We start from the raw sequence: 26417 nt of genomic DNA, 5'->3' as shown, positions 1-26417 counted from the left end.
GCCCGGGATGAGCTCACGCCCGCGTCGGCGGCTGTGTGCACCTGCCGACCTGCCGGCGGCCCCCTGAGCTGACGGCGCACCTGGGCTGCAGCCCGGCGGGCCCGCGCTGGCCGCAGCGTGGGGCGCGGCGCCCGGGGGCAGGTGTGCAGGCGCGCGGCGCGCGGCGAGCGCAGCCCTCGCCCCGGAGCCCGGCCGCGCCGCGTGCCCGGGCGGCTCCGCAGCGGCGGCGGCGGGCGGGCGGCGGCCCCTGGGCAGGTGGCAAGCGAGCGGAGCCGGGCGGGGGGCGAGGCCGGCGCGTCGCTCGCGGGAGGCCGGGGAGCAGCAGGGGCATGTGGATACTGGCCCTCTCCTTGTTCCAGAGCTTCGCGAATGGTGAGCCTTTCGGTTTGTGATGAATTTCATTTCTTGTATTGACCCGAGTAAGGGGGCGGGGGGGGGGCGTCTGGGTGCATGGGTGAAGTCTTTCCCTGGTTTCCTCATCGTGGCTTGCTTACATCTTCATGCTTTTATTTTTAAATTATTTTTATTTTGCGGGGAGGAGAGGAGGCAGTGAAGAGAGGCCAGGGGAAAAATTGCTCTCTAGTCGTTCAGAGAAGCTAACCTAGCAAAGTGACAGCTTGGAGCTAACTCCAGTACTAGGTAGCCGCCTCGTTCAGAACCCACCCGGTTCGGGGAGAGGAGGAGAGAAGGGGAGATGGGCACTTCGACACACGACAACCTCCAAGGAAGGTGACATTCCAAGTGCAGGCAGGTGGAGGGGTCAATTAAGAGCATTTGCCTTTGGATTCAAAGCTTGATGAGCATTTAAAGGATGAGCTTTGACTCCGTGACAGCTGATCCCGAGCAGCCGTGGAGGCTGTAAGAAAGCTCTGTCCTTCCTCCCCCGCCCCCTTGGTACTACACTGTCCTCACTGGCATTTATGGAAAAATATGCACTCATAAGCATTACATCATCTGAAATGTGGACCAATTTTTAAAAACACCTGTGTAGTTGTAGCAATGAAATCAGTGAATATTGTCAGTAGCCTTGCCTTCCTCATGACCGACCCAGTATTACGTTCTGCAAGGCTCTCGTCCTGGGTATTTGCAAAGCCATTGCTCTTCACTGAGTCAGACCCAGTCAGTGAGTGTGGCTGCCCCTTCGGCTGCCCGTCACTGTGTAAACATGAACTTACGTGTATGAATGGCTTCCTCTTATTTGGGAATGAGAGGAAATTGTCATCACTTGGCATCGCCTGGGAGTAGCTACAGCGTCCATTCCTATTTCAAATTTTGGAACACAAATCTGCATAAAATGTATGACTTGCTGACAGTTGAAATTAAAGCATTAAGCAGAATCCCCTCCCCAGGAGAGGGAGGAAGGAGGAGGGAGGGATAGAAGGAGTGAGGGAGGAGGGGAGAGAGATGGGGGGGGGGGGGGAGAGAGAGAGACCAAATCTCGCCCTTGTGAGAAAATACCAGAAGCCAAGGGGAGGCTCTAAGATCTTCCTGGAAAATGCACTGGGAAGCTCTGAGCGTTCGCTGCATGGGGTGCATTTTCTTCGCCTTTCTGGATAGTATTAGAAAATCAACACACCAATAGGCCTGAGGAAATGCGTAAACTTTGTAAAATGTTTTTTTAAAAAAGGATGACAGAACAGGTAGAGCTGAAAGAGGGCTCTCCTGAAATGCACGTTAAAATGCTACTTTGCTCTCTGATATAACCTAAAGCAAAGTGTTGAAAACTTTCATTGGGAGATTTCCCTAGCAGGAAGGAATTGCAACAAGTTCTGACATGACACCCGTCTTTCCCAGAGGGCACTGCACCTCATCGGCAGCCTCCTGGGAATTTACCTTCGGGGAGAGAGCTGCTTTGGCTAATGGGTGGCGATGCCTCGGGACGCGGGCCCTTTGTGCTGCTCTGCTGAGGGGACTCAGGGAGGGCGGGAGAGCTCACGGCCGTGTCCCAGGGCCCCTTGACAGCCTGTCGCACCTGTCAGGGTGTTCATCTTCGGACTCCGAGGAGAGGCCTGGATTACAGGATGAAATAACGTTTCCATCCTATGGGGAGGTGTGTTTCAGGATGACGAAAGGGGTTGTGCTTGTAATTGGCAGTCAATCAGTGTCTATTTTACGGTTTCATAGTTCTGTATGACAAAAATAGTGTGGAAGGATGGCTCATGCAGCCTCTGATACGGCGGTGCTCTGAATATGTGAATCAGTTTTTGTACTAAAATAATCATAACAGAATCATATATACTGAGAAATTGCATAAAACCTCAGATATGCTACTCTGTGGAAAATATGTGCAAAGCATATGTGTGTGCAGAATACCAAGTTCTGTGAGCATTACCTTCTTACACCTTTCTCAAGGCCTTTTAAGGTGATTGATAATCACCCTGACCGGCACTGTGATGAATACAGGCAGATTTCACAATATAATACAGATTGTACATGCAAATGAATATTTTGCATCGCTGGATAATGTGTTCTGATCCTATGCGCTGGCAGGCTGTGGGACTCTCTTACATAAAAATGGCCCCCTCTTTATATGGTCAAGCAAGGCCCCCCCCCCCCAAAAAAAAGCCTGACTATAGAGCATTGAGTTCTTGCATTTTGGGGGAAACTAGCTTTAAAGAGTTTTTCAATGAATGATGCTCAATGTTCAATGCACACTGTGCGAAGGGCCATAAAATATATAGTCACATCAAAAATAAAATGAGTCTGGTTTGAGTGCTGCCTCTTCATAGGACCACAGCCAAAAATGGGAAATGAAATGGTGCCTGCCTCTCTGAGTGAGACCTGGGAAAAAAAATGGAGAAATTTTTTTCCCCAACCACTGTCATATTTTGGTCTCCTTAAATTTTGAAAAATTCCCGAATGTGCGTGATAAAGGATCCATGAGTTCTAATACCTAAACTGATTACTGCTAGGCCACAAACCCCAAAAGGTCTGACATGATTTAAAAATATCTATTTGTAAAAGATTATGTAGGTTGGCATGTGGGGTGCTGGCAAAATAAGATATATCTGCATTTTAACAGTAGACAGTAGCATTTGTCCTACAGATGCAATGGGATGTACATTTATTTGCTAATAAGAACATGGTGGCTGGACAGGCTGCAGAAGGTGTTTTGGGTGAAAATGAGAAGTCAGAGCACAGCACGTCATGGGTTAAAGCCTTGAATGAATTACCTCACCTGATCAGGGGCGGTCATCGCGTTTAAAGCAGTCCACTTGTTCTGCAATATTCCAGAAACACTCACGGGAGACCTTTGGTTACAGTGAAGGAAACGAGTCCATGTGTGTGCAGACTCACAGCCACACGCGTCCCTCCATGTCTCCTCAGGACAGAATCACTCTGCGTTCTGTTTTATCACAATTTTTCGGGGTTTTAACCCCAGCAAGCACAGTCTAGATTAAATAGGATTCTTGCTAAAAGCCTAGACGGACCTCCACTGAGCAGCATAATGAGTCAGAAGCACCTTTATTCCATAGGATGTATTTTTGTCAATACCCTTGCATCTCTGTTTCATGTACACACGTGTCCCTGACGTTGCCTTTTTCTGAGCCCTGGAATCTGGCGCTTTGCTGTGTTGCTGTTTTCAGGGAGCTTGTGGACATTGGAGAGGGTGCGGCGTGGGGGGGGGATGGTCATCAGAGAGTGGGGTGTCCAGAGCCTCTCAGACATCACTGGCTCATTTTGACAAGGATTTACATGCCACAAACTTGGTATTTTATTTACATTGAGAAGCAGACCTTCGTGAGTACAAATGCACTTTTCAGGGCTTTTGAGATGATTTTTTTTTTCCTTTAATTCATGTAAATATATGTAAGTAAAAGATGGTATCAGGTGACTAATTTCAGGGCCCTCCCTCCTCCTCCCCCTCCCCTGTTTTTATGAAGCAGATTCAATTTCACCCCAGAATTTCCGGGGTCATCTAAAATTTCTAGGTCTCTCGCACCGGCAAAATGCCCTCTGTAGGAAAACAAAATGTCACGCAGACCTTTAATAAATGCCAGCCGATCCCTCCCCACTCCTGGACTCTCTCCTGGGTGCCACTTTGGTGTGACCACAGTTCATTGCTGCCTCCGGGGATCAGGGCCTCTCTGGACAGAACTGGTACAATGCAGCATGCGGGTGTGGAAAACAATTGTTGATGAAAAAGAAATGCTAATCCAAAGCCCTAACTCCTGGGCCTCCGCGAAGCTGTCAGAATGTTTTATCATTGATGTGCCCGGGATGAGGTGCAATGAGTGTTTCCTAAGGAGACTCAGTGCAGTGTGCGTGGGAAGTGGATGTGAAGGGGCAGGGGGAGGGGGAGGGAGATGGGAGGGGTCGTTTGATGAAGAGAGACCTATGAACACTGCAGCAGGCTGGACATTTGTGTTTGGAAAATGAAAGGATGCATCGCTCAGCGGATGCATTTTCACATCCAGGGCATCCAAATTTCACCAAATGAGTTGAACCCTGCAGGATGTGCCTCATTCACAATTAACAGGCAGGGAAAAGAACACATCGGGCTAGGCAGCGGCATTTCCAGAGACTCCCATGTTCTTGGTTCCCTCGTGTGTCTGGTGCACCGGGCAGAGCAGGCAGGGCCCTGGGGCATTTGCGTGCAGACCGCTGCGTCTGGGCATTTTCTTGGCTGCTGTCCTGAAGTGCCTGCTGGCTCTTGGTGACCGGCTCCATCGGCGGCCTGGGAGGTGGTAAGGTGGTGCTACCTGCATGTCAATTGTGTCCCTGCCGTAGGACACTAGTGGGCGGCAGACCTCAGCAGACTGCTGCAGCAAGCCTTCAGCGCGCAGGCAGCCTTGCTGCCTCACGGGGAGAGACGCTGTGTGCGGGGCGGCCGGAGGCTTCTCCTCCCCATGATTTGATTGCTCAGGTTCACGGTGCCCAGACTCCCATGTCAGGGAGTTCATTCTAACAGGAGCAACGCCAAGGCCACGGCAGGCAAGGCAGGGTCCGACCATCTTTGTTTCCAATTTTGCCAACGAGGACTGTGTGCAGAGCTATATCTTGAAATCTGTGAGGTCCATAGAAAGGCAGAGGAGGTGTCTGGGGGCCGGCGGGCCCGCACCCCCTTTCCTGCTGGCTAGGGAGCCCTGCCCCGTGTGTGCGGCTCCTCAGGAGGTGGCAGCTCGAGGAGCAGCCCCGCGCCTGATTGGCTGACCTTCCAATGTCATTCCAGGAGGCACTGCTGGCTTCTCCTCCTGCTGCTGGTGATGGGGTGAAGCTCCTCCGCAGTCCCTCAGTCTCCTGGCTGCGGTGGTTCTTTGAGGGGCCAGGGCCCCCTCACCCACCCCAGGGACATTGGGCAGCAGCTTTTCCCCAGGACCGGGTGTTAACTCTTTGAGTTCCAGAGAGCTCAGCACAGAAATTCTCATCTTACCTCTTTCTGCCCTTCCCCCCACTATATTTATATTCTTTTTTTTCATATTTTGAAAATGAGAAAAAATTCGAAGTTGCTTTTTCCTTACCACATGTACGGTGTAAGGTAAGACAGTGGGGATGTGAGATTCCAGCAGCCTGACGTGTCCACTGTGCAGTTCTGAATTCCCAGGATGCAGCCCAAGGGGAGCCTTCTGCAGGTGACACAGCAGCCACCGAGGTAGCAGGAAGGAAGCACCGTGGGGCAGGCGCACACAAATGGGTTTTGGGTTCAGGGGTTAGAGAGCTTCCGATCAGGATGTTCGGGAGGGCTGAGTCAGACGCCTGCTCCCCCAGATGAGACGCCAGCCTTGCCAGCCTTGCGTTCTGTTGTGAAACCTTGCGCATACCCTTGATATGCCTAGGGCAATGTGTAACTCCGTTTATTTGGTGCTGATTTGGTTAGTGACTGCCCCACTCCCTGGATAGTGAGGTCCACAGGTCAGGCTCCTGAGATGCCCGGGTGTGTTCTTTCACGCGCAGGTGCGGAGCGTGTGCGTGGAGAAGGTGCGCATCCTTGTTCAGTGTCTGTGTGGAGAAGCGCCTGATGCTGCAAGGGGCCTTCCTCTCCTCTCCTCTGCCTCTCCCTCCTCCTCCCTTGCTGCATCTGCTCCCCCCTACCCTGATGTCTATTTCTAACATTGTGAGAAAGGTACGTAAGCCACCATGTGGCTTCCGTGGCTCCTTCCATCTCATTTGGACACACTGACTCCATGGCTGTAGGGGTGTTTAGTTTGGAGAAATATTTCTGGGGTATTTTCTTCTCTTTTCCAAAAGGGATTTGCATTTGGACTCTGTGATGGGACTTTGCCATCGTTACATCATGTGATAGGATTGCTTTAGGTGCTCTTCCTGCGTGGGGTGGCTCCTGTGTCACAGAAATAAGTTTGGAAATGCAGTGAACACCTTGATCTCAAGTGGGTTCTGCATCGTGGCAGGTTCAAAACCCTCTACAACCTGTAATGTCCTGCCCATTCAGAAAACCTGTCATAAACATCAAGCCAACACATGGGATTTTTTCTTAGGGGTTCCTGGGAATTCATTTCTCCATCAAAGAGCCACCTAGGACATCAAAATGAAGCTGAATTCTTAGGCCTTAATCATCTTAAAAAAAACCCCAACTATTTTCATAAGTAACTTATTTAATGTGTTTCTCATTATTATTTTCTTATTTTTGCAGCAGAACTAAATATAAAAGTTGGTTCCTTCTTCAAAGTAACATAATAGGAATATGTTTTTATCATTGTTAAAATTTTGATTTTTATTCAAATACAAGAGTCAGTTAGGTGTCTTATAGCTTACCGTATTTACCATCTTTTATATTTTGGAGATCTGTGTTTGTTCAATGATGATCGATACTTAGGATTTAGAAAAAAACCATTGAGTTGGATTAACTCTTGGTGTTTAAACCCCTGGATTATGGAAATATATGTCTTGATTTACCAGAGAGGGGATGACAGGGGTTGACGAGATCAGAGACGTGGGAAGAAGAAGGAAAGAGGCCACTACACGGAGAGACAGGATGGTGGGGACTAATAAATCTTGCCTGCGTCTCTGCTTAAGTTATTTTTACACAGAAGACAGTGAGTAAGATTTAAGAGTGACCAAGCAGTCCTATTTATAGAAAACCCATTTTGAATGCGGCTGCTGAGAAAGGAAAGAAAGAATCGGAGACGGGAGAGATCACCTCCACACTACGTGCTGACTTCCCCCAACCTCCTGGCACGCCGCAGAATTTTTGGAGGAGGAAAAAGAGCAGAGCAACCCTTGCTGAAAAATGGAGACATCACTTTGATTCTGCAGAACCTTCCAGAAGTGATTTCAGGGTTTAAGTCCATGTCAGACTTGGGTGGCGGGGGGTAGGGTAGGGAGCCCATACTCGTATCTATATGGAAACTGCCCGTGTGTGACGGTCAGATGTTGCATTTGCAACCCTGCTACAAATATTTATTTCACCATAAGCTCTGCCTTTCTGGAAAAATTCACATGCATGTTTCTGGTAGAGCAGCTACTGAGGGAAGCATTCCAATCTAGGATCTTGTGATCATCACTGGTTCCTCTGTGTTAACCAGATATTAAATTCTGAGATTTAAATTGTGGTTTATGCTCTTCTCATTGGTCATTCAGATGGGGTGGATGACGTCACCACCACAGCCTCCTTGATTGACATCACTGTTACTGGACAAGGGAAAAAGAACACACTCTTAAAGATGAGTTAGCCTTCCTCCTCAGGATGGCATCTCTTCCCCGTGACATTTTGGTTGCACTAGTGTCATGTGGGCTGTGTTTTCTATTAAGAGTAGAATCCTCCAATTTGTATGGCAATACTGCTGGTCTTCCGGCTGGAAATATGGACCAAAGCCAGGCCCCACCCCCACCCCCACCCCCACCCCCACCCCCAGCCTGATGCTGTGAAAAGCATTCGTCTTCTATATTTTGAAGAATCATCTGCAAAATGGGAGGCGTGGGCACACTGGATGAGGTGGCGGAGAGAAATGTGAACGATCTAATGACCAGCTTCGACTCAGAGCAGCCTTGCCTCTTTTAATTTTAAGATGAGGAAACAGGAAAATGTTTGTTGCTGGTTTTACACAGAATTTAAGCAGTTCGTGGTGTACATAAATTCAGTGAAAGTCAGTTTATAGTTCTTCCTAGACACCCGGACTCTCAGAGCAGTGGATGCTTCTGCCCAACAACCGTGGCTATGACACTCCCACCAAAGCCGGACGACCTCGGAGTCCCTGGGTGCCTTCTGTGTCTCCCTGGGGCCATCACCATGATCACATGGGTCTGCGGTTAGAGCCAGGTGAATGGGTTGCCTTAGGCAGGCAGGATGCTGGCGGAGGTAGCCTCTGTCACACACTGAAGGGCCGTGCCATTTGAAATGGCTGGTGGTCATGGAGACCCTTATCACTGATGCCTTTTCCTAGTACTGAGCAAAGCATTGATTTTTCCCATGAGCCCTGCTTTTCTACTCACCATACCAACTTGAGGGTGATTGGAAAATTTCCACCATTATAGTAAAGACAATGGCACAGTCTGAAGATAATTAGAATCATGGCAATTCTCTGTGTTTTTACATTTTATTCCCTTTTTTTATTCCCACATAAAGGCCCTGAGCTGTATTGTGGAAACTTTGGAGTCAACGTACTTTCTCATTAGAGAAATTGCTGATGCACTTCTTCCCTCCCCGGCGGCCCCCCTGGGGCATGATTTGATCTTGGGTTCCCATAGGACACACAAAACCCCAAACCCCAGTCTGCGCAATTACAGTGTTTACTTCTTAATATCAGCGGTAGAGCATTTTTAATAACTGATTTGTAGCTGCCAGGGTGGAAATAACAATGCTTTGTAATATTACATGTGAGACTTCAGGAAGGCACTGAAGACCCCCCTCCAACCGCTGGCTCTGCAGGCAACTCGAAACCGCCGAGAGCGCGCCATAGCGATCGCTCTCAGCCGGCAGGACCTGGCCACCGCCAGTTCTCGCAAAGGGTAGTCAGTTGTCTCGTCCGCTGGCCAGGGAAACGGAAGTCTGTAAAAACTGGGACGTGCTCTCTAAGGAGCAGAATTCTGTCCTCAGTTATTCAGGTTGGTAAAACCCAGGGTAGCGGTCGCTGCCTGGTACCTTGACATGCGAGCAGGGAGCAGGCAGGATGGTTCATTCCCAGAAGGGTGGGTGCGAATCATGGTTCACCACAGCCAGGAGCTGTTACATCTCTGGTGGCTGCTGTTTTACAATAGGCTTGATGGATATTTATACAGAAACATGGGTAGGAAAGATTTGACCTAGATGTGACCCTTGGTATTTGTTTTGGATAATTACTTTGATCAGTGGTTAGTTCCTCTGTGCCTTGTGGGATCTCACATCACCAACTACAACCCTCCTCTTGTTATTAATAGTCACGAGGGACCCGCCTTCCTCCCTCTCTCCCCATCGCCCCCTCACCCCATGGTTGAGGACGTAGGCTTCTGTGGTATCAGGTGCTTAGAGGTGATGGGAATAAAGGTGGAGAGAAGACCATGGATGTGGGGGAAGGGGTTGCACCAGCCCCCACATCAGGATAATAGGAACGTGGGAGCGGGAGGCAGAGGGAAGCGGCAGGGTGCCTCAGGGCCATCGTCTGTGAGCACCTTGAGCCCCGTGCTAGTTAATGTCCCTCTGGACACCTGGACCTTCCCAGGTGAGGATCAGGGCACTGGACACAATTCCCAGGTGGGCTGGGTCAGAGAGGAAGAAGATGCAGAGACTTCCTAGAGGGCCTTTCCCCTCCTGAGCTTCCTGTCGCAGATTCTGCTGCCAGCACTGTTTTGGGAACAGGCTGTAGTTTGAAAGGTCCCGGGATCTAATTCTGAATTAGGTCTTTGACATCATTTCCTCACCCCCTCAGGGACCCCTCAACTTGGCTATGCGTGGGGCTCATCTGGTGGTTTATATAGTCTGTTATAAGCTTTCCCAGGCCTGACCACCAGAGAGTCTGGTTCTGCAGCCACGGGGTATGTGTGGCCTAGGAATCTGTGTTATTCTCCTGATCCAGATGACCCATAATTGGCCTCTGCAAAAACATCCACGTGAAAAAGGGGCTGCTTGGCCCCTGTTTGAAGTAGAAGGTCAGACACAGCTAGAGAGTCAAACCAATAAATCTTCAAGTGTACCGTGACGCATTGTTGGAGAACTCTGTACTGAGTAGCGATGTATTGAGGGGCGTGTGTGCAGGTTAGATAGACTTGGGGAGAGTGGCAGAGGGGGCTGCTAACAGGGAAGACCATGAGTGGACGGAAGTACCTCCTGTGGTACTTCTAATTTGGATGCTAGTAGCCTGAGAATGATTTATGTATATATCTAATCTATACATATTGGCATCTACATATATAAATATGAATATGTGTGTATATACACCATTTTTTAAATTGTCTTAGCACATTTCGGGTTAATTGCTGGCATGAGCTTTGCTTATGGACTTGGTTCCATTGAGTTCTCTTGCATGGATCCCAGCTGAGGTTCCAGCAGAGAATCCCTTTGAAACCTGTATGTGACCACATAGCTCCATGCACGAGGTCAGTAGTGGGAAACTATTTGGATTCCTGGATGGAACAAGCTTAAGAGATGAGCCAGGGTGAACGGGGACAGGGCAGGGAAAGGAACCTGTTTGCAGCTTGAGGTTTTGCTTTATTCTTTTTTTTTTTTTAAAAAAGATTTTGTTTATTTTTAGAGAGAGGGGAAGGGAGGGAGAAAGAGAGGGAGAGAAACCTCATTGTGTGGTTGCCTCTTGTGCGCCCCCTACTGGAGACCTGGCCCGCAACCCAGGCATGTGACTTGAGTAGGAATCGAACCAGTGACCCTTTGGTTAGCAGGCTGGCGCTCAAGTCACTGAGCCACACCAGCCAGGGCAGAGGTTTTGCTCTGATGCAGGCGTGGGAACATAAGACAAGGTTTCATTGAAGTATGGGTGCAGAAGCTTCTTCCACAGCCAGATATTGTATAAATGACTTGGGATCATTTGCTCATTTGGATATTTTGGCCTCGGCTCCCTTCTTTTAGGTAAATGACCCCAAGTTGGCTGTGTTTATTATATGAAGTATGTATCCTAGGTTGTCATAAAAAGAGAAAGTAGCATATAGGCACATGTATGTGTTTTAAACCTTGTCACATATACGATAAAATCGAGGACAGTTATTAGTGGCAGAATAATCCTTTCAAAACACAGTGTCCTTAATTTTTGAACTAAAATAGACTGGAATGTGTGCTGGAGAGAAGCCTAAATTCAGAACCTTAAAAATATCATTTTGTGTCCTGAGATCCTATTTTAGATCATATTAAAAATAACTCTCCCTCCTAGGCATCTTAAACAAGTTTGATGTTATAATGCTTTGGCGGTTTTATTGTGATTCACTATAGAAATTATCTTTCAGAGCGGCTGTTTTGATTTCTAGCTTTAGAAGAAAACGGCATGAAAGACCTCGTAGGCTGAAGAGATGTGATTTCTGCTTACTCATAACCACACGAACCAGGGCAGCAGCCGCTTCTCCGCACAGTGGGCTCCGACGCCCATGTTCCTTTCAAACAGGGGGGCGGGGAGGGCCAGTGCTAAGCAGGCACAGGCTCTGCCAAGGGAGTTTGTAGAAGAGGGTGGTTTAAAATACCTCATGATTCCTTTCGGATTTGAAGTTTTCCCAACCTACCCAGTGTTGTACAGACTGTTCTTTTTCAAATTGCTGGAGGAGTAGGCTGACCTTTCTTCCTCTCTCCCCCTTGGCAACGGCTCAGATACTCCACTCATCAAGTTGAGTGACCTGTTGTGGACCCATGAGTAGCTGTAAATGGTTAAACATGTTCCTTAGGGAAAAAAAACCAAACCAAACCAAACAAACCCCAAAACTCAGGTTTATTGCATGGCTCAGGTTTATTATTAGATCTAATGACCTCAACCCAGAGTACATATTTATCACTTACCTTAATAAGAGTTGAGTACGCTTCCCTTAGGTTTCTAACCTCTCTCTGTGAGAGTGGACATTAATTGGCAGGCCCAGTCTGACCCACGGCCAAGGCACGGTAAGGCTCGCTGCTGTAGTGCGGGCGCGTTTGCAGGGGACGGTGGGGCTGTCTTTAGTCTCATCCTCAGTTTCCCCCTCCTCCCTCCCTCCGGGGAAACTCGGAGCAAATATCAGCGCTTACGTTCACACAGTGAGCGTGTAGGAAGAAAGGGATATTTACCCAGAGGTCTGCGGCCTTTGCTGCTTCCAGTATTGATTTCCTAAGTCACAGGTGGTTTGCTGTCCCAGGGGCAGGCGGAGGGGCACTGCTGTGGTCCCTGCGCTGCTCAGGGCTCGCTGTAGTCTGGAGGCACACACAGTGTCCTGGAGCCTGTGAGTGTCCCCCTCATGGCTGCCCCTGGAAGTCCGGATGGGTAGAGACTGGCATTTAATGATTTTTTTTTTCTGAAGTGCACAGGCATAGACGTCATGGGTTATTATGAAGCTCTGAACAGAGCCGTGAGATAGAAGGAAAACCCCATGGAACTTATTTTAGGGTTATTATTTTTGGAGGGTGGGTCTAAAAGCCTCCACCCTGCTTTATGATTGGATCATTTTTTAAAAGGGTAGGCTTCTGAAAAATTTCACTCTTCCATTAAAACAGTGGTTCTAGCCAGGGGCAATTTCACCCCCTAGGGGACACTGGGCAATATCTAGAAACATTTTTAGTTGTCACAGTTCTGGGGAGGAGGGGCTGCTACTGGCATCTAGTGGGTGGAGGCCAGGGATGCAGCTAAACATTCTACAATTCATAAGACAGCCCCCACAGCAAATAATTATTTGGCCAAAAATGTCAGTAGTGCTGAGGTTGAGAAACAGCCCTAAGTAACGTAGAGCCTCGTTGCTACAATAGAACATCAGTTTCACCCTTTTCTATGGATGCTCGATTGATCCTGGAGAGGCCTCAAGAAGGAAGGTGGTTCTAAATCTCAATTGTAATTTCTCTGACTACAAAAATCATGGCTATTGTAGTAATGATTGTCACTGATTAAACTCTATGTACTATTTTTTTTCATGAATAAAAGAAAAACAAAATCTTCGGCCCTTTTTCGTCAGTCGCTAAGATGATGAATGCCAAAGTCTTCCGGGGTTCCTAGAGCCACTATCCCCTCAAGTGACTATGCTAATTAGCGTGTGATCAGATGATTAAATTATTATTCTATTAATCCTGTGTGCTTAGCGCTCTGACTGCGTGTCCTCTCGCCTGGTTCCCTAGTGCCCGGAGCACTCTGTTCCGCGGCTTGACAGAGGCGCGTGCTTCCTGAAGACACAGGTTTCTGGTTTCAAAGCTCTGCAAGTCATCTTCGCTGCCTGGGAGAAGGAAGAGGGCATGTTCTTACAGCCTGTTCTCCCAGGCAGGGGCTGGACCACAGAGGCCTCTGGGAGGTGCAGAAGCCTAGTGAGAAAGCGGTGATTGTTTGAAGCCATTAGACGAGGAGAAAGGCGAAAGAGGAGGGTGTGGCCTGGCGGGCAGGAAGCTCTATGCTCCCTGGTACCCGAGCCTTTTCTCCTGGGGGAGGGACCTTGGCCTCCCTGTTTGCATTCCTTTCACCTCCCAGTGTCGGTCGTGGACCGGTGTCTCTGTGTTTATTTCAGATACGTATTTCCTTAAGAATTGTTCCACCATTTTGTTTTTGTTGGTCTGGTGTTCTGAATAGCGTGGCTTAAGGTATTGGTGGTCATTTTGTGAGTGTGTTTTTCCATGCAGGTACGCCAGTCTAGGTGATTTTGAGGTTCGTTGAATTAAGATGCTTGTGAAATGCTTTCTGATAGAAGAAAATTAAGAGTATTTAGGAAAGGACATGAGAAATTTCAAGGTAGTGTTGCCACTAATGGATTTCTGCTCTTGGATAAGGGGTTACCATGGCTCATTTTATAGTCCGAGGAGCTTAGCAATGATTGGATTTGTTTTTATAACCCATTGCTTTTTTCACTCTGTATTAGCATAATGGGGTAGTCTGGTTACCAGAAATGTACTTAGAATATGTATAGTTTTTTAAATAAACTTTAAAAAATTTATCTTCAGAGAGAAGGGAATGGAGGGAGAAAGAGGAGAGAAACATCCGTCAGTTGCTTCTTGCATGTGTCCTGACCAGGGACCGAACCTGCATCCCAAGCATGTGACCTGACTGGGAAGCAAACTGATGATCTTTTGCTTTGTGGGATGATGCCCAACCCACTGAGCCACACTGGTGAGTCAGGGCTGTATAGATTTTTTTTCTTTTTTTAAATATCAGAGTGTGCATGTGTTTTATCTCACTGGTACTTACAGCATCTTTCACTTAGGAATGGCCACAAATGAAGCTATATATCACTGGTCCAACATATTGCCTCCTAAGAACCGCTGATCTGTCAGAACTAATGATAGGGAGGGTAAATATCTGCTTAGATTTTCACATCTCCCCAGGCCAAAAATTGCGCAGTATCATTTGTAGAGATTAAAATCTCTTGGTTTTCTTGAAAGAAGTCCTGCTTATACTTCCTCCCATAGAAAAAAAGAATGAGAGTAAAAAGAAACATGTGTGGAGCGTCTAAAGTATATAGGCGCTTGGCTTGCCGTATAGCGATGATGATCCACGATAACAATGACAATGTCCGTAACATAGCCAACACTGTTGAGTGCTGGATGCAAGGCAGTACTGTGAGTGTTTATGGTGTTTCCCATCATGCTCGAAGCAGGGAGGTGGTGTCGTCATGGTCAGAACTGTAGCTAAGCTGGGGTTAAGCCGGGTGCTGCCGGTCACACAGCTGTTAAATGGCAGAACAGGGCCTCCGCCTGCAGCTGTGTACAAACCCACTGGTCTCTGTGGACTCCATTCACGCTGAGACAGTCCAGCAAGTACGTTCTTTCCATGTCTGTTTTCAGAAAATGAGATCAGGGTGTGGAGAGCGCGAACATGGGCTCGCGGTCGGATGGGAACCCTGGCTCGAGGGCTTCGTTTTCTTCACGTCACGGGCATGCCCAGAGCTTCCAAACACAGCCGCGTGCATTCATCTGACTCTTTTTGACGTTGAAAATGATTATGTTAAATTTGCTTTCAAGTTGAATAATAAAGAATTGTTTCGAGAAAATTAAAATGCCAATTTTTATGAGTCAGTGTATAAATGGGAAAAGGTCATTTACTTTTTCTTGTCAACAATTCCCATTCACTTACTGGAGTTCAGTTAGGTAAGTAAGAGAAGGTGACTTACTTTCATTCATTTTAGTTGTTGGACTGTTTTGTGGTGTCGTGTCCTGTTGATAGTGAGCTTAAGGGTGAAATTGGGGGAGGGGTGGCGTTTATGTTACATTTATGTTACGTTATATGATATTTACTGACCTCCAAGTTCAAATTGAGTATCTGTCTTGAAGTATATTTAAGAACATTTCATTTGTCCTGAACTGACCATCGATTTTCTCAATGCCAAAATATTAGATAAAAATATTTTTGAAAGTGGTCATTAGAGACACATATTGAGTGTGAGTTCTGTATCAGTTGGGGCTTTTATGAAAATAAAAAAAGACACAAATCAGTTTTGCTAATACAAGTCCTAGTCTTATTCCTGCAGCTGAATTATTTTACAGTAATATCTATGGGACATTTTTCTTGAGAAGTATAGACAATCCTACCAAGGCCTTCTCACCAACTGAACTTAAAACTCTTGTGATTAGTAACAATAATATGTGTGTGAGCATACGTGTATATGTGTGTGTATGTGTAGGCACATAAGAGCCATAGTATGGTGACACTCTTCCTGTCTCTGACATTTAGGTGATGTCCAACCTGGTGCCTCCCACGGAACCTATTGGCCTTCCAGGGAGTGTAGGAGTCTCCGCTGCGTGGATGTGATGAAAAGAGCCCAGCTCTGTCAGGGCTCAGAGCTGCGCTGGCCTAAGCTTCCCTTAGCTGGTGGCTGGGAGGTGGCGGGGCTCCACTTAGTATCGGATGGGCTTCCTTGCCCTGCATACTCTGCCTGGTTCTCATGGGGTCATGGCCTGGATCCCCCAGTTGGACCCCTCTCATGGAGGGCGCCTTCATTGCTATTCTACCAGCCATATCACAAACCGCGGGTTGTGGTCCACAAAGGGCCTGATCACAGAGATGAAAAGATGTTTGGTGTCCTCTCTGCTGGCTAAGCAGCCTGAAGTTCATGGCTATGATCATGCCTACAGAGCCTCTTTTTTTTTTTTTAATTGAGTGATGGGTGAACCTATCTATGCATTTGTTTATGTATTTTAAATCCTCACCCAAGGATATTTTTTATTATTGATTTTAGAGAAAGGGAGAAACATCGACATGAAAGAGAAACATCAGTTGCCTCTGGTACACGGCTTGACTGGCAATCGAACCCACAACCTAGGTGTGTGCCCTGGCTGGGAACTGAACCTGCCGCCTCTTGGTGTACAAGATGATGCTCCAACCAACCAAGCCACTGGCCAGGGCTGGGTGAACATATTTATAATAATTTCAATACTCACTAGTGTCTTACTTTGCAACAGGAACTGTGCTAAGCGTTCTGTTGTATCATTTCATTTAATGCTCAGACAAGGCTTTGAGACACTTGCTCATGTCATCCCATTTTACACCTGGGGAAAAAAACTAAGGCACACAATGGTGAAGAGACTTCCCAGAAGTCTTATTTTCAGCCAATGGCGAGGGCAGGGTTTGAACCTAGGCAGTCTAATTCCAGAATTCCTATACCTGGCTACCAGGCTGTACTCATCAGTTCCTGAGCTCCTGGTACTTGAGCTGGGTCCTGAGCGCACACACAATTTTACATGGCGATGCTTATCCAAAGAACGGGAAATATGAGATCTCAGAGAGCTGGGGTGGCCCAGAGCGCAAACATTGCTTTCTTATGTTTCTCGGAGGAAGGTGCTTGAAAAATGTGGCAATGTGGGCACAGTTGGTGAGTTTCAGGGTTTGTTTTAATTACAGTGTTTCTAGAATCTCAGCTCATTTCTGAGATAGGATGCTCAGTCACCGAAATATCGTTGAGCACGTGCTTCCTAGCTCACGTTACTAAATGCCTATAGCCTCCACTTCCCGACATGTGGCTTGTGTCCACATCCTCGTATATCTATTTCCGTGGCATTTGTATTAACGAGTCACCCCTCCAAATGTTCGTAGGCAGTGCTAGGCGGCTACAGCCTGTAGTGATTTCAAAACCTTTCCTTGTGCATCACCTGCCAGGTGGCTTGCTCACCATGCACCTTCTCTGTAACAAGCTTTCCTGTGACCCATTTCCCCCAGGGGACCGTGGCTACCCTGGGTTCCCCTGGGTTCTCAGGGGAGCATGGGATTGGCTTGTTTGAATAATTCCACAAGTCTGCAGGCACTGACACCTGCCACTCTGGGATAGGCAGAAGCCTTGCCTGGTCCCTTTGATAATGAGGGTCGTTGGCTGGGGGACTTTTCTGTGGGGGCCGAGGGGATGGGGAGAATGGATGGCTGGGCCATTTGAGGTCCTTCTGACTTCCCCAGATGTCAAGGCAACAATTAATATTGCACCTTGGCTTGTATGTATCGCCTTCCCTCCGTGGCGGCGGAAGCACCGGCCTTGTTCTCCTCGAAGGTGGAGGCTTTCACCGAGTCCAGAATTTCATCATCTCCCATCCGCCCCAGGACTTGGCCTTCCAGGATGCCATCGAACCCTCAGGCACCTTGTGATTTTTCCAGTCTTTGGAGTAGCGCACTGAAACAGTGTTACCTTTCCTGTAAACATTTTATACTAACTGTAAAACTCACTAACACCCCCCCCCCCCCGCCCCGTTATCTGGTGATCATTCCCTTCACCTGCTTCGTTTCTCTTACACAATTTACAGCAAAACAGCTGGAGAGAGCTGCCTGTGCTCGTGCTTCTCAGGCTAAGACAGGGGAAGGTTAGTTTGTCAATTTCCAGTCTCTTGCCGATGGAGGCAAGGTCCTTCCGGACGTGCCCAGTACTGAGGCGGTTCCATGTGCTCCTCGTCGCGTGGATTCAATGGCACTAGAAGTTGCCTCTACCCGACTAATGACACGCTTGAGTGTTGCAGCAACGTCTCCTTTCTGTGTCTGTCCCATTGCAGGCGAGAGACGGCGCTGGCCTGCGCTCTCTGAGAAGGGTTGTCTAGACCCTTTACGTCTGCCTCTCAAATCTCCAGCGCACTCTGATCAGGGTCCTCCTCACAGTTGTGTTGAAACTGATTTTGTCATTGTCACCGATGGCCTCCGCAGTCCTAGTCTTCACCCTGCCTGACCTCTCAGTAGCTTTGGACACAGTGACTCACTCTTTTCTCTTGGGATCCTGGGGATCACACTCTAGGTCTCTGGTCCACCTCCCTGGATTTTCCTTGTGTGTGCTGCTTTCTCCTCTCCAATCAAAGCCAAATGATGCAAAACCCCAGGGCTGTGTTCTCAGCCCTGTTCTTGCCCTTTGCTTCTTTTTTCTTCCTTTCTCTTCCCATCTGTGGTTACTCTCCCCATAACATAATTTAGGCTGAGGCATTAGACACCCTCTATGCGCTGGTGGCTTCCATATTCACACCTATGGCCATGACTTGCCCTCTGAGCTAAAAGTCAGATTCTCAAATCCAAATGCCCACTCATTCTCTCCCCTCAGAAATCTCCTAGGCATCTCAAGCTTTCACCTGCCTCAAAAAGAACTGCTGGGTGTTCCCCCCCAACATCTGCCCCATCCCATCCCATGTCTCAGTCATCAAAGTTGAACATCACGTCATTCACTTCTCAGGACCAACACTGTGGAGTTATCCTTGCTGTTCCCTTTCCTTCCCATTCCTTGCCATTCAAGCCACCAGCCAATCCCATGGACTCTGCTTTCGGAACATGACCCTTTCTTCTACTTCTTCCATCTGAGCTGTTCTCTTCCCTCGCCCGGTCTCTGCAAGAACCCGCCAGCAGGTCTCTCTGCTTCTACTTACCCTCACAGTCGGATTTCCGCCCTGTAGCCAGAGGGACCTGGTTAAACTGTGAATCAGACCTTGTCAGTCCTCTGCTCAGAGCCTGTTAGGGTGCTTACCACACCCTAGGAGGCCCTGCAGGATCCGGCTCAGGCTGGACACACCCTGCTCCCCGCCACGTCAACCGTGCTGGCCTCTGGGTGCTTCTTCATCCTCCTGAGCTTGTTCTTATTGGAGCAACTTTCTACTCACTGCCTTCTCTTCCTGGAACGCCCTGCCCTGGGCCTTTTTACTTCATTTAGTTCTCCGCCCAAAGATCACCTCCTAAGGCAGGCCTCCCAACATCACTTGACCTAAAATAACATGGCCTCTGTGATAACTCTATTTCTCCCTGCCTTGCTTTGTGTTTCTGTGTGGTAGTTATGGGTGCTTGAGCTAATGTAGTTATTCATTTGCTTATCATCTGCCTCCTCCAACTTGGGAAGTAGGGACATTTTCTATTGTGCTCACCTCTATCTATGTCTCAGGCACCTGGAAGAGTTGCTGAAGACCTCAGGTGTTAGGAAGGAGTCAGTGACTGAATGATTGAATCAATGAATACTGTCCAGAGGAATATAACTCTTAGGGGCCTGATATCATTGCTCTCTGTTTAATTCTATTTCATATTGTATTTTTCCTGGAGGAGCAACAGTCTTTCTCTGTATGCTGGGAGTTTTTTATGTAGAAGATTTGGACATGCATACTGATTGAAAGGTCAACAAACATTAGCCCCTAGAAATTTCAACTCCGATCCACTCCTAGAGGCATCAGTATAAAAATTCCTTAAGAAAAGCCAACTGTTGAATATCTATATAATTATAAAAATATTATATACCTTGTGGGGAATACAAAGATATTTGGTCCAAGAACTTTATAGCAAATATTTATTGAGCACCTATTATATGCACTAAACTGTAATCTCCAAGAGAGCAGGGATTTTGTGTTATCCCTCATGGCAGCCCCAGATCCTGGGACAGGGCCTGACACATAGGTTGCACCAGAAACATTTGTTGAATAAATAAATGAGGGCAAATCACTCTACTGAGGACGGCTCTAGAAATAAGACCATTCATTCCGTCTTTTATAGGTCACGGCAAAGCTCCAAGGAAGTTAGTACAGGCTCTCAGCCACAAAAAGGCTGCACATGACGGTGGTTGCTGTGTTGGGTGTGCAGAGGAAGTTCTGTGCTGTTTATGGAAGCAGACTCAGCCTCTGATTAGCCTATTGGAAGGGGCCAGAAGGCAGTTTCAGGATGTGTATGTTTGTGGGTGGGTGGCACAGAGAGGCAGAGAGAAAAGCGAAAAGCAGAGATCTTCCTGGATGTGGCGGGGGGGGAGAGGCATGTAGCTCCATTAAATTTCGTGCAATGTCACAGTGGAAGATGCATCTAAAAATGGAAGAGGGTGCAGAATATGGAGGCATGTGAATTTAAAATCTCAAATTAAATTTGAATTTGAGGTTTATGGGTTTTACCCATAATCTCAAAGTCATATGAATGATCAGTGCTGTATTTCGGCTGGGGTGCACAGGAAAGCTTGCGAAGCTGAGATCTGGTGGAAGGGTGACCAGTCGCAGGCCATCCCCGGGGAGCAGGGAAGAGGCAGCCTGCTGCTGGGGTGCTGCCAGATGTGGGGACGGGCAGGTGGGAGGCCAGGGCCAAGGGGCAGATCAGTGGGGAGAATCCAAGGTTGACCACTCCTGAAGCCAGGCCTACGTTATCCCTATGGGAGCCCCTTCCTGTGTGGATTTAGGGATAAACTAAAGGCACAAATAGGTTTGTGGCCTTCTGTGCTTGATTACTACCCATATTATTTTTTTTTTTGAGTCTCTGTGACATTGGCCCACGTGCAAACTGTATGATGATGAAATCATGGGCAAGGTTTTATAGCACCTAAGAAAAGCCATTCGGAAGTTCAGTTATCACAGCAGAACCCCAAGATGCTAAACACTGGACTGCAGTACGTATGAATCAGGGGATACAGCCTGGGAGATTAATCACCTTAAATCAACAGGTATCTAACAATTCTAATTCCTCCGAATTCCTTCACAGTTCTCTTGACAGTAAAGCACACAAAAATGTAAAATCGACAGGGAGTTTGGGTTAGGATTCCACTGTACCAATCACCCTCTGTTATTTTATGGGTCATGAGCTCGACTTTGGTTCCCTTTGCTATGCACCTGTTTGTGCCCTGTAGCCATCAGAGGGTGAAGGGCAAACCTCAGCCATGGCGGTTTATAATGTTTGTCATGCAACGTGACTGAATTAACCGAAGAGGCAGCACTTTGAAAAGTCACCTCCCAAATACCCATTTTTTTCTTATTTATATACCATGCTTCATAGAAATCTATGATATGGTTAAAAAATATGCTAAATCATGTATTTCATGTCAAGAGCTTCCGAGGTCTCTCTGTTCTTAAAATCAGTAAAGTTTAACTTAGTGTAACTTCAACTTCAAAATAATGCACAACTCAGTTCATATTCCATATTGATTTTCTCATTTTTGGATTTAATCTTTATCATATTTTTTCCCATTACCATTTAGTGCCTTTTTACCCCTCCCCCCAAAACACCATATTCTTGTTTATGTCCATGAGTGCATTTTTTTGTTGTGTGACTTATTTTTTTAATTTATCTTTTATCCCTCTCCCTTCTCTTTCTCTCCTCCCCTTCCACACTTGTTGACACATATAATCTGTGTCCTTAGATTAAGAATTATTTCTTATAATAACTTATCTAAAAACTCCTTTGCTTTTTTACTTACTGATAAAGAATTATATTTTTAAAACTGAAAAGATAAGGAACAGCTTATTTTATATCTTATCTCTTGATGCATATTATGACAAACAGGCATTATCTGAAGTGGCTGATAATTTGTAACAGAATATCACTGATGACTGATCATGAAGCCAACATTACCTCACTAATGGGCTATCTCAGAAGGAGAGTGTTTCTTAACTAACCTGACAATATTTTCTATGCCTGTGTTATGCCCTCATGAAACATGGAATAAGATAAGAAAAGTGTAAAGATGATTTCTTTCCTTAAGGAGTTGGCCATTCCATTGGGGAATTATGACAGAAACAAGTACAAGGGAATAAGATCTTTTTAAAACTGAGGTATAAACTCATACAATAAGGAGGTAAACTTGGTAAACTAGTCTAGTTAGATTAAAAACAGCATTGCTTATGGCTCAGGAAAGACATTAAATTTAAAAGTTGAAGAGGGCGCAAACTTAGCTAGCAGAAATCAAGGAAGGCTTCTGGGAAGAGGAGAAGCTTCAGAAGAACTCTGCAAGGCATGGGCCAGTGCCGGGCAGCAATCTGAGGCATGGGGTGGGTGTTGGACAGCAATGGTGTATGCTCACGTGTGTTGCATATGTGCGTGCAGCTTGCAGGCTTGGAGGTAGAAGTGAGTCCTATGAATTTGGAGACTGACCTATGGCTCTGTAGGAGGCTGAGAAGCAAAATTCAGGCAGGAGCAAGAGGCTTCCAAAGACGCTCAGAGCAAGGTTGCGTGGGAAAGACTCAGTGTCACACTACAGTGAGACGGGTGGAAACAGAAGCACTTCTAGGGCATTCGCGCTCGTGGCAAACAGCTGGTACGGGGCGGCAGCAGCGACTGCAGCTATTTCACACCCCAGAGTTGGCTCTACGTTTTTGCAACATGGAAAGTAAAGAGTTTTAGTTTTCAGCAGGAAAAGATGAATGAATGAAAGAGAGAAAATAAAAACCCAGTGAGTTCCCTGTCAGTTACAAATGGTAAAATTTATGACTCTCAGAATTCTGATACCAGCCAGGTTTTATGTTTTTATAATTACCCAAAATGTTGCCCAAACCTTAGATGTTTGCGTTGCAGGGAGGGTGGGCAACATCTGTGCTCCGAGGATTTGACCAGAAGAGGGTCCTTACCATGCTGTGTGAGGAGTGCCAGGAAAAAAAAGATCTTTAATTATTAATCAAAGTTATAACCTAGTCAAATGTAGTCTTGCCTGAGACCTTCACCTTAATCCTTTTAATAAGCAAATACAATTTATATTTTAGTGTTCTGACTCCTAAATATGTGCTCTCTACTAGCTTTTTATTTTTAGTAAACACATCTGAATGTCCAAGTGATTTGCTGTAGTATTCCTCTACTTAAAGTAGACTCACTCCTAGACAGCTTTCCATTTCTTATTTCACAGGTTCCTTCTTAAAAAAAAGAGTGATTCTATTTTTTTTATATGTCTACTACGGTGGCTCCTTGAGTGGCACCTTCAGAAAAGTGTTCAGGAAGTGACATAAAGGAACGACCGAAACCTGGGAAGAGCTGAAAGAACACTCGGCTAGGCTGTTGCTGTAATAACCGAACATGAAGGCTTGGACCAGAAGGTCGTCATTCCAAGGGAGATAAAAGCATCAAATCAGAAGTGCCCTGACTCATAGGATGTGAAAAGTCAAAAATGACCACTTGACAAAATAAAAATGGCGGAGATGCTTTAAAAAATTGGAATAGACCTGTTTGTCATGTTGTGGTAAAGGTACTTGCTTTACTAGGTCATTGATACTCGATGTTAAAGCAACTGAGTTAAAGGCATAATGAAACACAACCAATTGTTCTGTGCTAGAACAGTTATTGCTCAATAAGGACGTTAACATTAATTTTCACCCTCAGCCCTGGGGGTCATTGATGTTTAATTGGCGTAAATTCTACATGGAGTTGGGTTCCAGTTGCATTGAGCTCTGCATCCAAAGACCCTCCCTCTTGCTTTTCCTCTCTGATGCTTTTCTCATGGCTACGGACTTCACCTTTAAGATAATGATTTGTATTTTTTTTCTTAGTATGCATTTATGGCTCTAGTTGTGTACTCAAGTGCTTTTTATATTTCTGGTCACATAGAGGAAGGCTTCATTTCTGTGTCTCAACACACATCGTCGTCTTCCACAAAGATTCACCTTCTCACCTCATTCCATTCCTGACAATGAGATCCTGCTTTTCCAGGTGTAAGTCTTCCAGAACGGAGGGCAATGAGAGATGGAAGGGACTTGGGCAACCACCTGCCAAACTTTTGTTTAAGAGACAGGAGGGAAGGGAGAAGCAAAGATGTCAAGGAACTACTTTCATAAGACACAGTGTGATTTGGACTGAGCTGAGATTCAACCCACGCTGACTTGCCTCCCAGCTCTGGACAGTTTATGTGATTCCAAGTGTATGAAAAGGAAGGATATTGGAGGAAACTGGAAAGGAATGTATAGGTCAGAGCAGCTCAGTGTGTGATGCTAGATTGTGCCATTTGTCCTAAGAGCCCGGCCCACAATCACCTGCATGGGCAACCGAGATGGGTACTTCATATCTGAAGTCAGTGAGGATCAGTAGTTACCTGGCAGCAGCTCGACATCCCTGAATTTGTGGTGTAGTGGCTGCTAAATGCAGCTGCAGCTAGAAACACGTTCACAGCCACTGTGCGTTTGGACCCTACATTCTCCGCCCAGGACTGGGTGTCTTTGGAGAAAGCCCAGGAAGATGTTTCAGTGGCAAGGGCTGCCTCTACTGCCTGGGAAAGGTAACACGGGCCGGAAAGTGCCCGCTGCTGGGCGCGGCCCCGCGGAGCGCTGTGGTTCAAGGCAAGCTGTGTTCAATTATGATAAAACGTTAAACTAGCTGAAAGAGAATTTTTCTGGTTACTTGAATCTGCCTTTTGGACTCCATTAATCATTCACTCATTAAATCATTTACATTAACCCTTTCTTGTCATCCTGGAATACTCAGCTGTCAGGAGGCTTGCTGTTGTGTTGTTTCCCATTCCGGTTTTTCTTGGACAGTGGCCCTGGGCCTTGGCAGAGACTCCGGCGCACATTAGGTGCTCAGTGTGGAATGAGTGGCTGGGAGAAAAGTATGTCGCACGCGGCTTATTTGATCACAAATTCTGATTTCTTCCTACTTCGGTGGGGGAATATCACATGTGTACTTTAGATCTAAGCTTCATTTTAAATCTAGAAAAAGCACTTTTTTAATAAAATAATTGATCACCCAAAAGTGACAACATCTTAATCCAAAAATCATCTGTTTTCTTTGTGAACATTAATTTTTCCTGGGGTTTTAGTTGTTCTATAAATATAGGGTGAGTTTAGATTTTTATCACATGTTCTAAAAAGGTTTGAGAATAAAGAATGTCTTTCATGGCGTCTCTCCTTTAACCTCAGTCTTGGTGGGAACTGGAGGAACCCTATGAAGTTGGGAATTTATTTCTGAACCTTTAGTTAACTCCGGCTCTTCCAAGAACAAACCATTCTGCTCATGCTTGAGCATGGCAAAAATGTCTTATGTGAGTTTCTTGTTTGTTTGAAAGAAAAGCAATGCATCCCGTGGGGGGATGGCTTCTGCAAGGCTGTGGGCCCACAGGGACAGGCAGCGCCTTCTTTCCAATGCAGGTCCTGGGGAGCTTCGGTCACCAGGAGGTGGGGAAGTGGTGAACTGCACAGCCTTGCGCTCCCTTTCCTTTTCTCCCCCTCTCATATAAATGATGACAAATTGCCTGGCTGTAAATTTGAAAGTCCCTAAATGGCATTTTTGTCAAAGCCTTTAGAACAAAGTGCTTACTCGGAGAGATTTTTAAGTCTTGGGAGACGGGGTGGCGGGGAGCAGGCCTAATTGTTATGCATCGTGACACAATGCATTATGCATCACGCTGGCTTTTCTGCTTTTTAAACACTTGTTATGGATGATGAAACTAATTTAAATGGTCAAACAGGGTGCTCTCCTGCACACTCTTCCTGTGATGTCATATTCTTCTTCCCATGGAAGCCCCTCAAGCATGCATATTTTAATAGGACGCATTAATAATTAACTTAGAGATAATTGTCAGTCAAGGGAAAATTACCTTTTATCAAAGGTGCCTTGAAAGTGCATGCTCAGAGGAGAAACAGGGATCTGATTTGCACTTGTTCTTGCTTCCTTTCCCTCCTGGCGTTTATACGGAATGAAACACTACAAACGGGGAACGGTGTAAAAAAAGGCGAAGTGTGGGTGTGGAAGGGGAAGCCAGAGCTGTCAAATTGTTAAGACAAATGGGGCTTAGAGAATCCTAATTAAACTTGAAATTGCTTAGAAACAGGAAGTATGTATTCCTAATTGTTGGCACCAGGAAAAAAAAATCTAACACTGCATATCTTTAAATAAGGATAACCTATTATTCAGCTGTACGAGCTTTCAAGCCCTACCTCTCGCACAGGTGAGTGTAGTGGTTGCAAATGCTGTGAAATTCACCTCCAACATTTAGCATCGGATATAATAGGGACGTTCTAAAAGGAGTGGAGCCGGAAAGTCGGTGTTGATCTTGTTTCTAATTTTCTTCTCCTGGATGTATTCTAGCTGTATCCTGGGAACATTTCCGTATGTTGAAACCCCCAGAAATGTTATTTGAACAATTGAAAAATAAATACAGGTATATATTCTCCAGACTCAAGGTATATGTTCTCAAGAAAATAGATTTGTTCTGAAGCCAACCGTGTTGTGTTGCTTAAAAATAATGAACTGCTGTGCGCTGGGCTGGGGTGTTGGTTCTGGGAGCACGCT

The 26417-nt window shown here is 46.5% G+C and overlaps 1 protein-coding gene across 1 annotated transcript in view; it reads left to right on the top strand.

Moving 5' to 3' along the window:
* The first annotated feature begins 329 nt into the window (after positions 1 to 329).
* Positions 330 to 26417, top strand: part of DSCAM (DS cell adhesion molecule) — a 524904-nt gene continuing 498816 nt past the window's right edge. Inside the window, exon 1 of the mRNA XM_054578507.1 lies at positions 330 to 372. Within this exon, the coding sequence (XP_054434482.1) occupies positions 330 to 372 (43 nt within the window). The remainder of the gene's footprint in view (positions 373 to 26417) is intronic.

The sequence above is a fragment of the Pteronotus mesoamericanus genome, unplaced genomic scaffold, assembly GCF_021234165.1.
Source record: "Pteronotus mesoamericanus isolate MK-2021 breed Mesoamerican mustached bat unplaced genomic scaffold, CSHL_Meso_final contig_116, whole genome shotgun sequence".
NCBI lineage: Eukaryota > Metazoa > Chordata > Mammalia > Chiroptera > Mormoopidae > Pteronotus > Pteronotus mesoamericanus.
The sequence above is the reverse complement of the archived record's forward strand: the minus strand, read 5'-3'. Positions and strand labels throughout refer to the sequence as shown.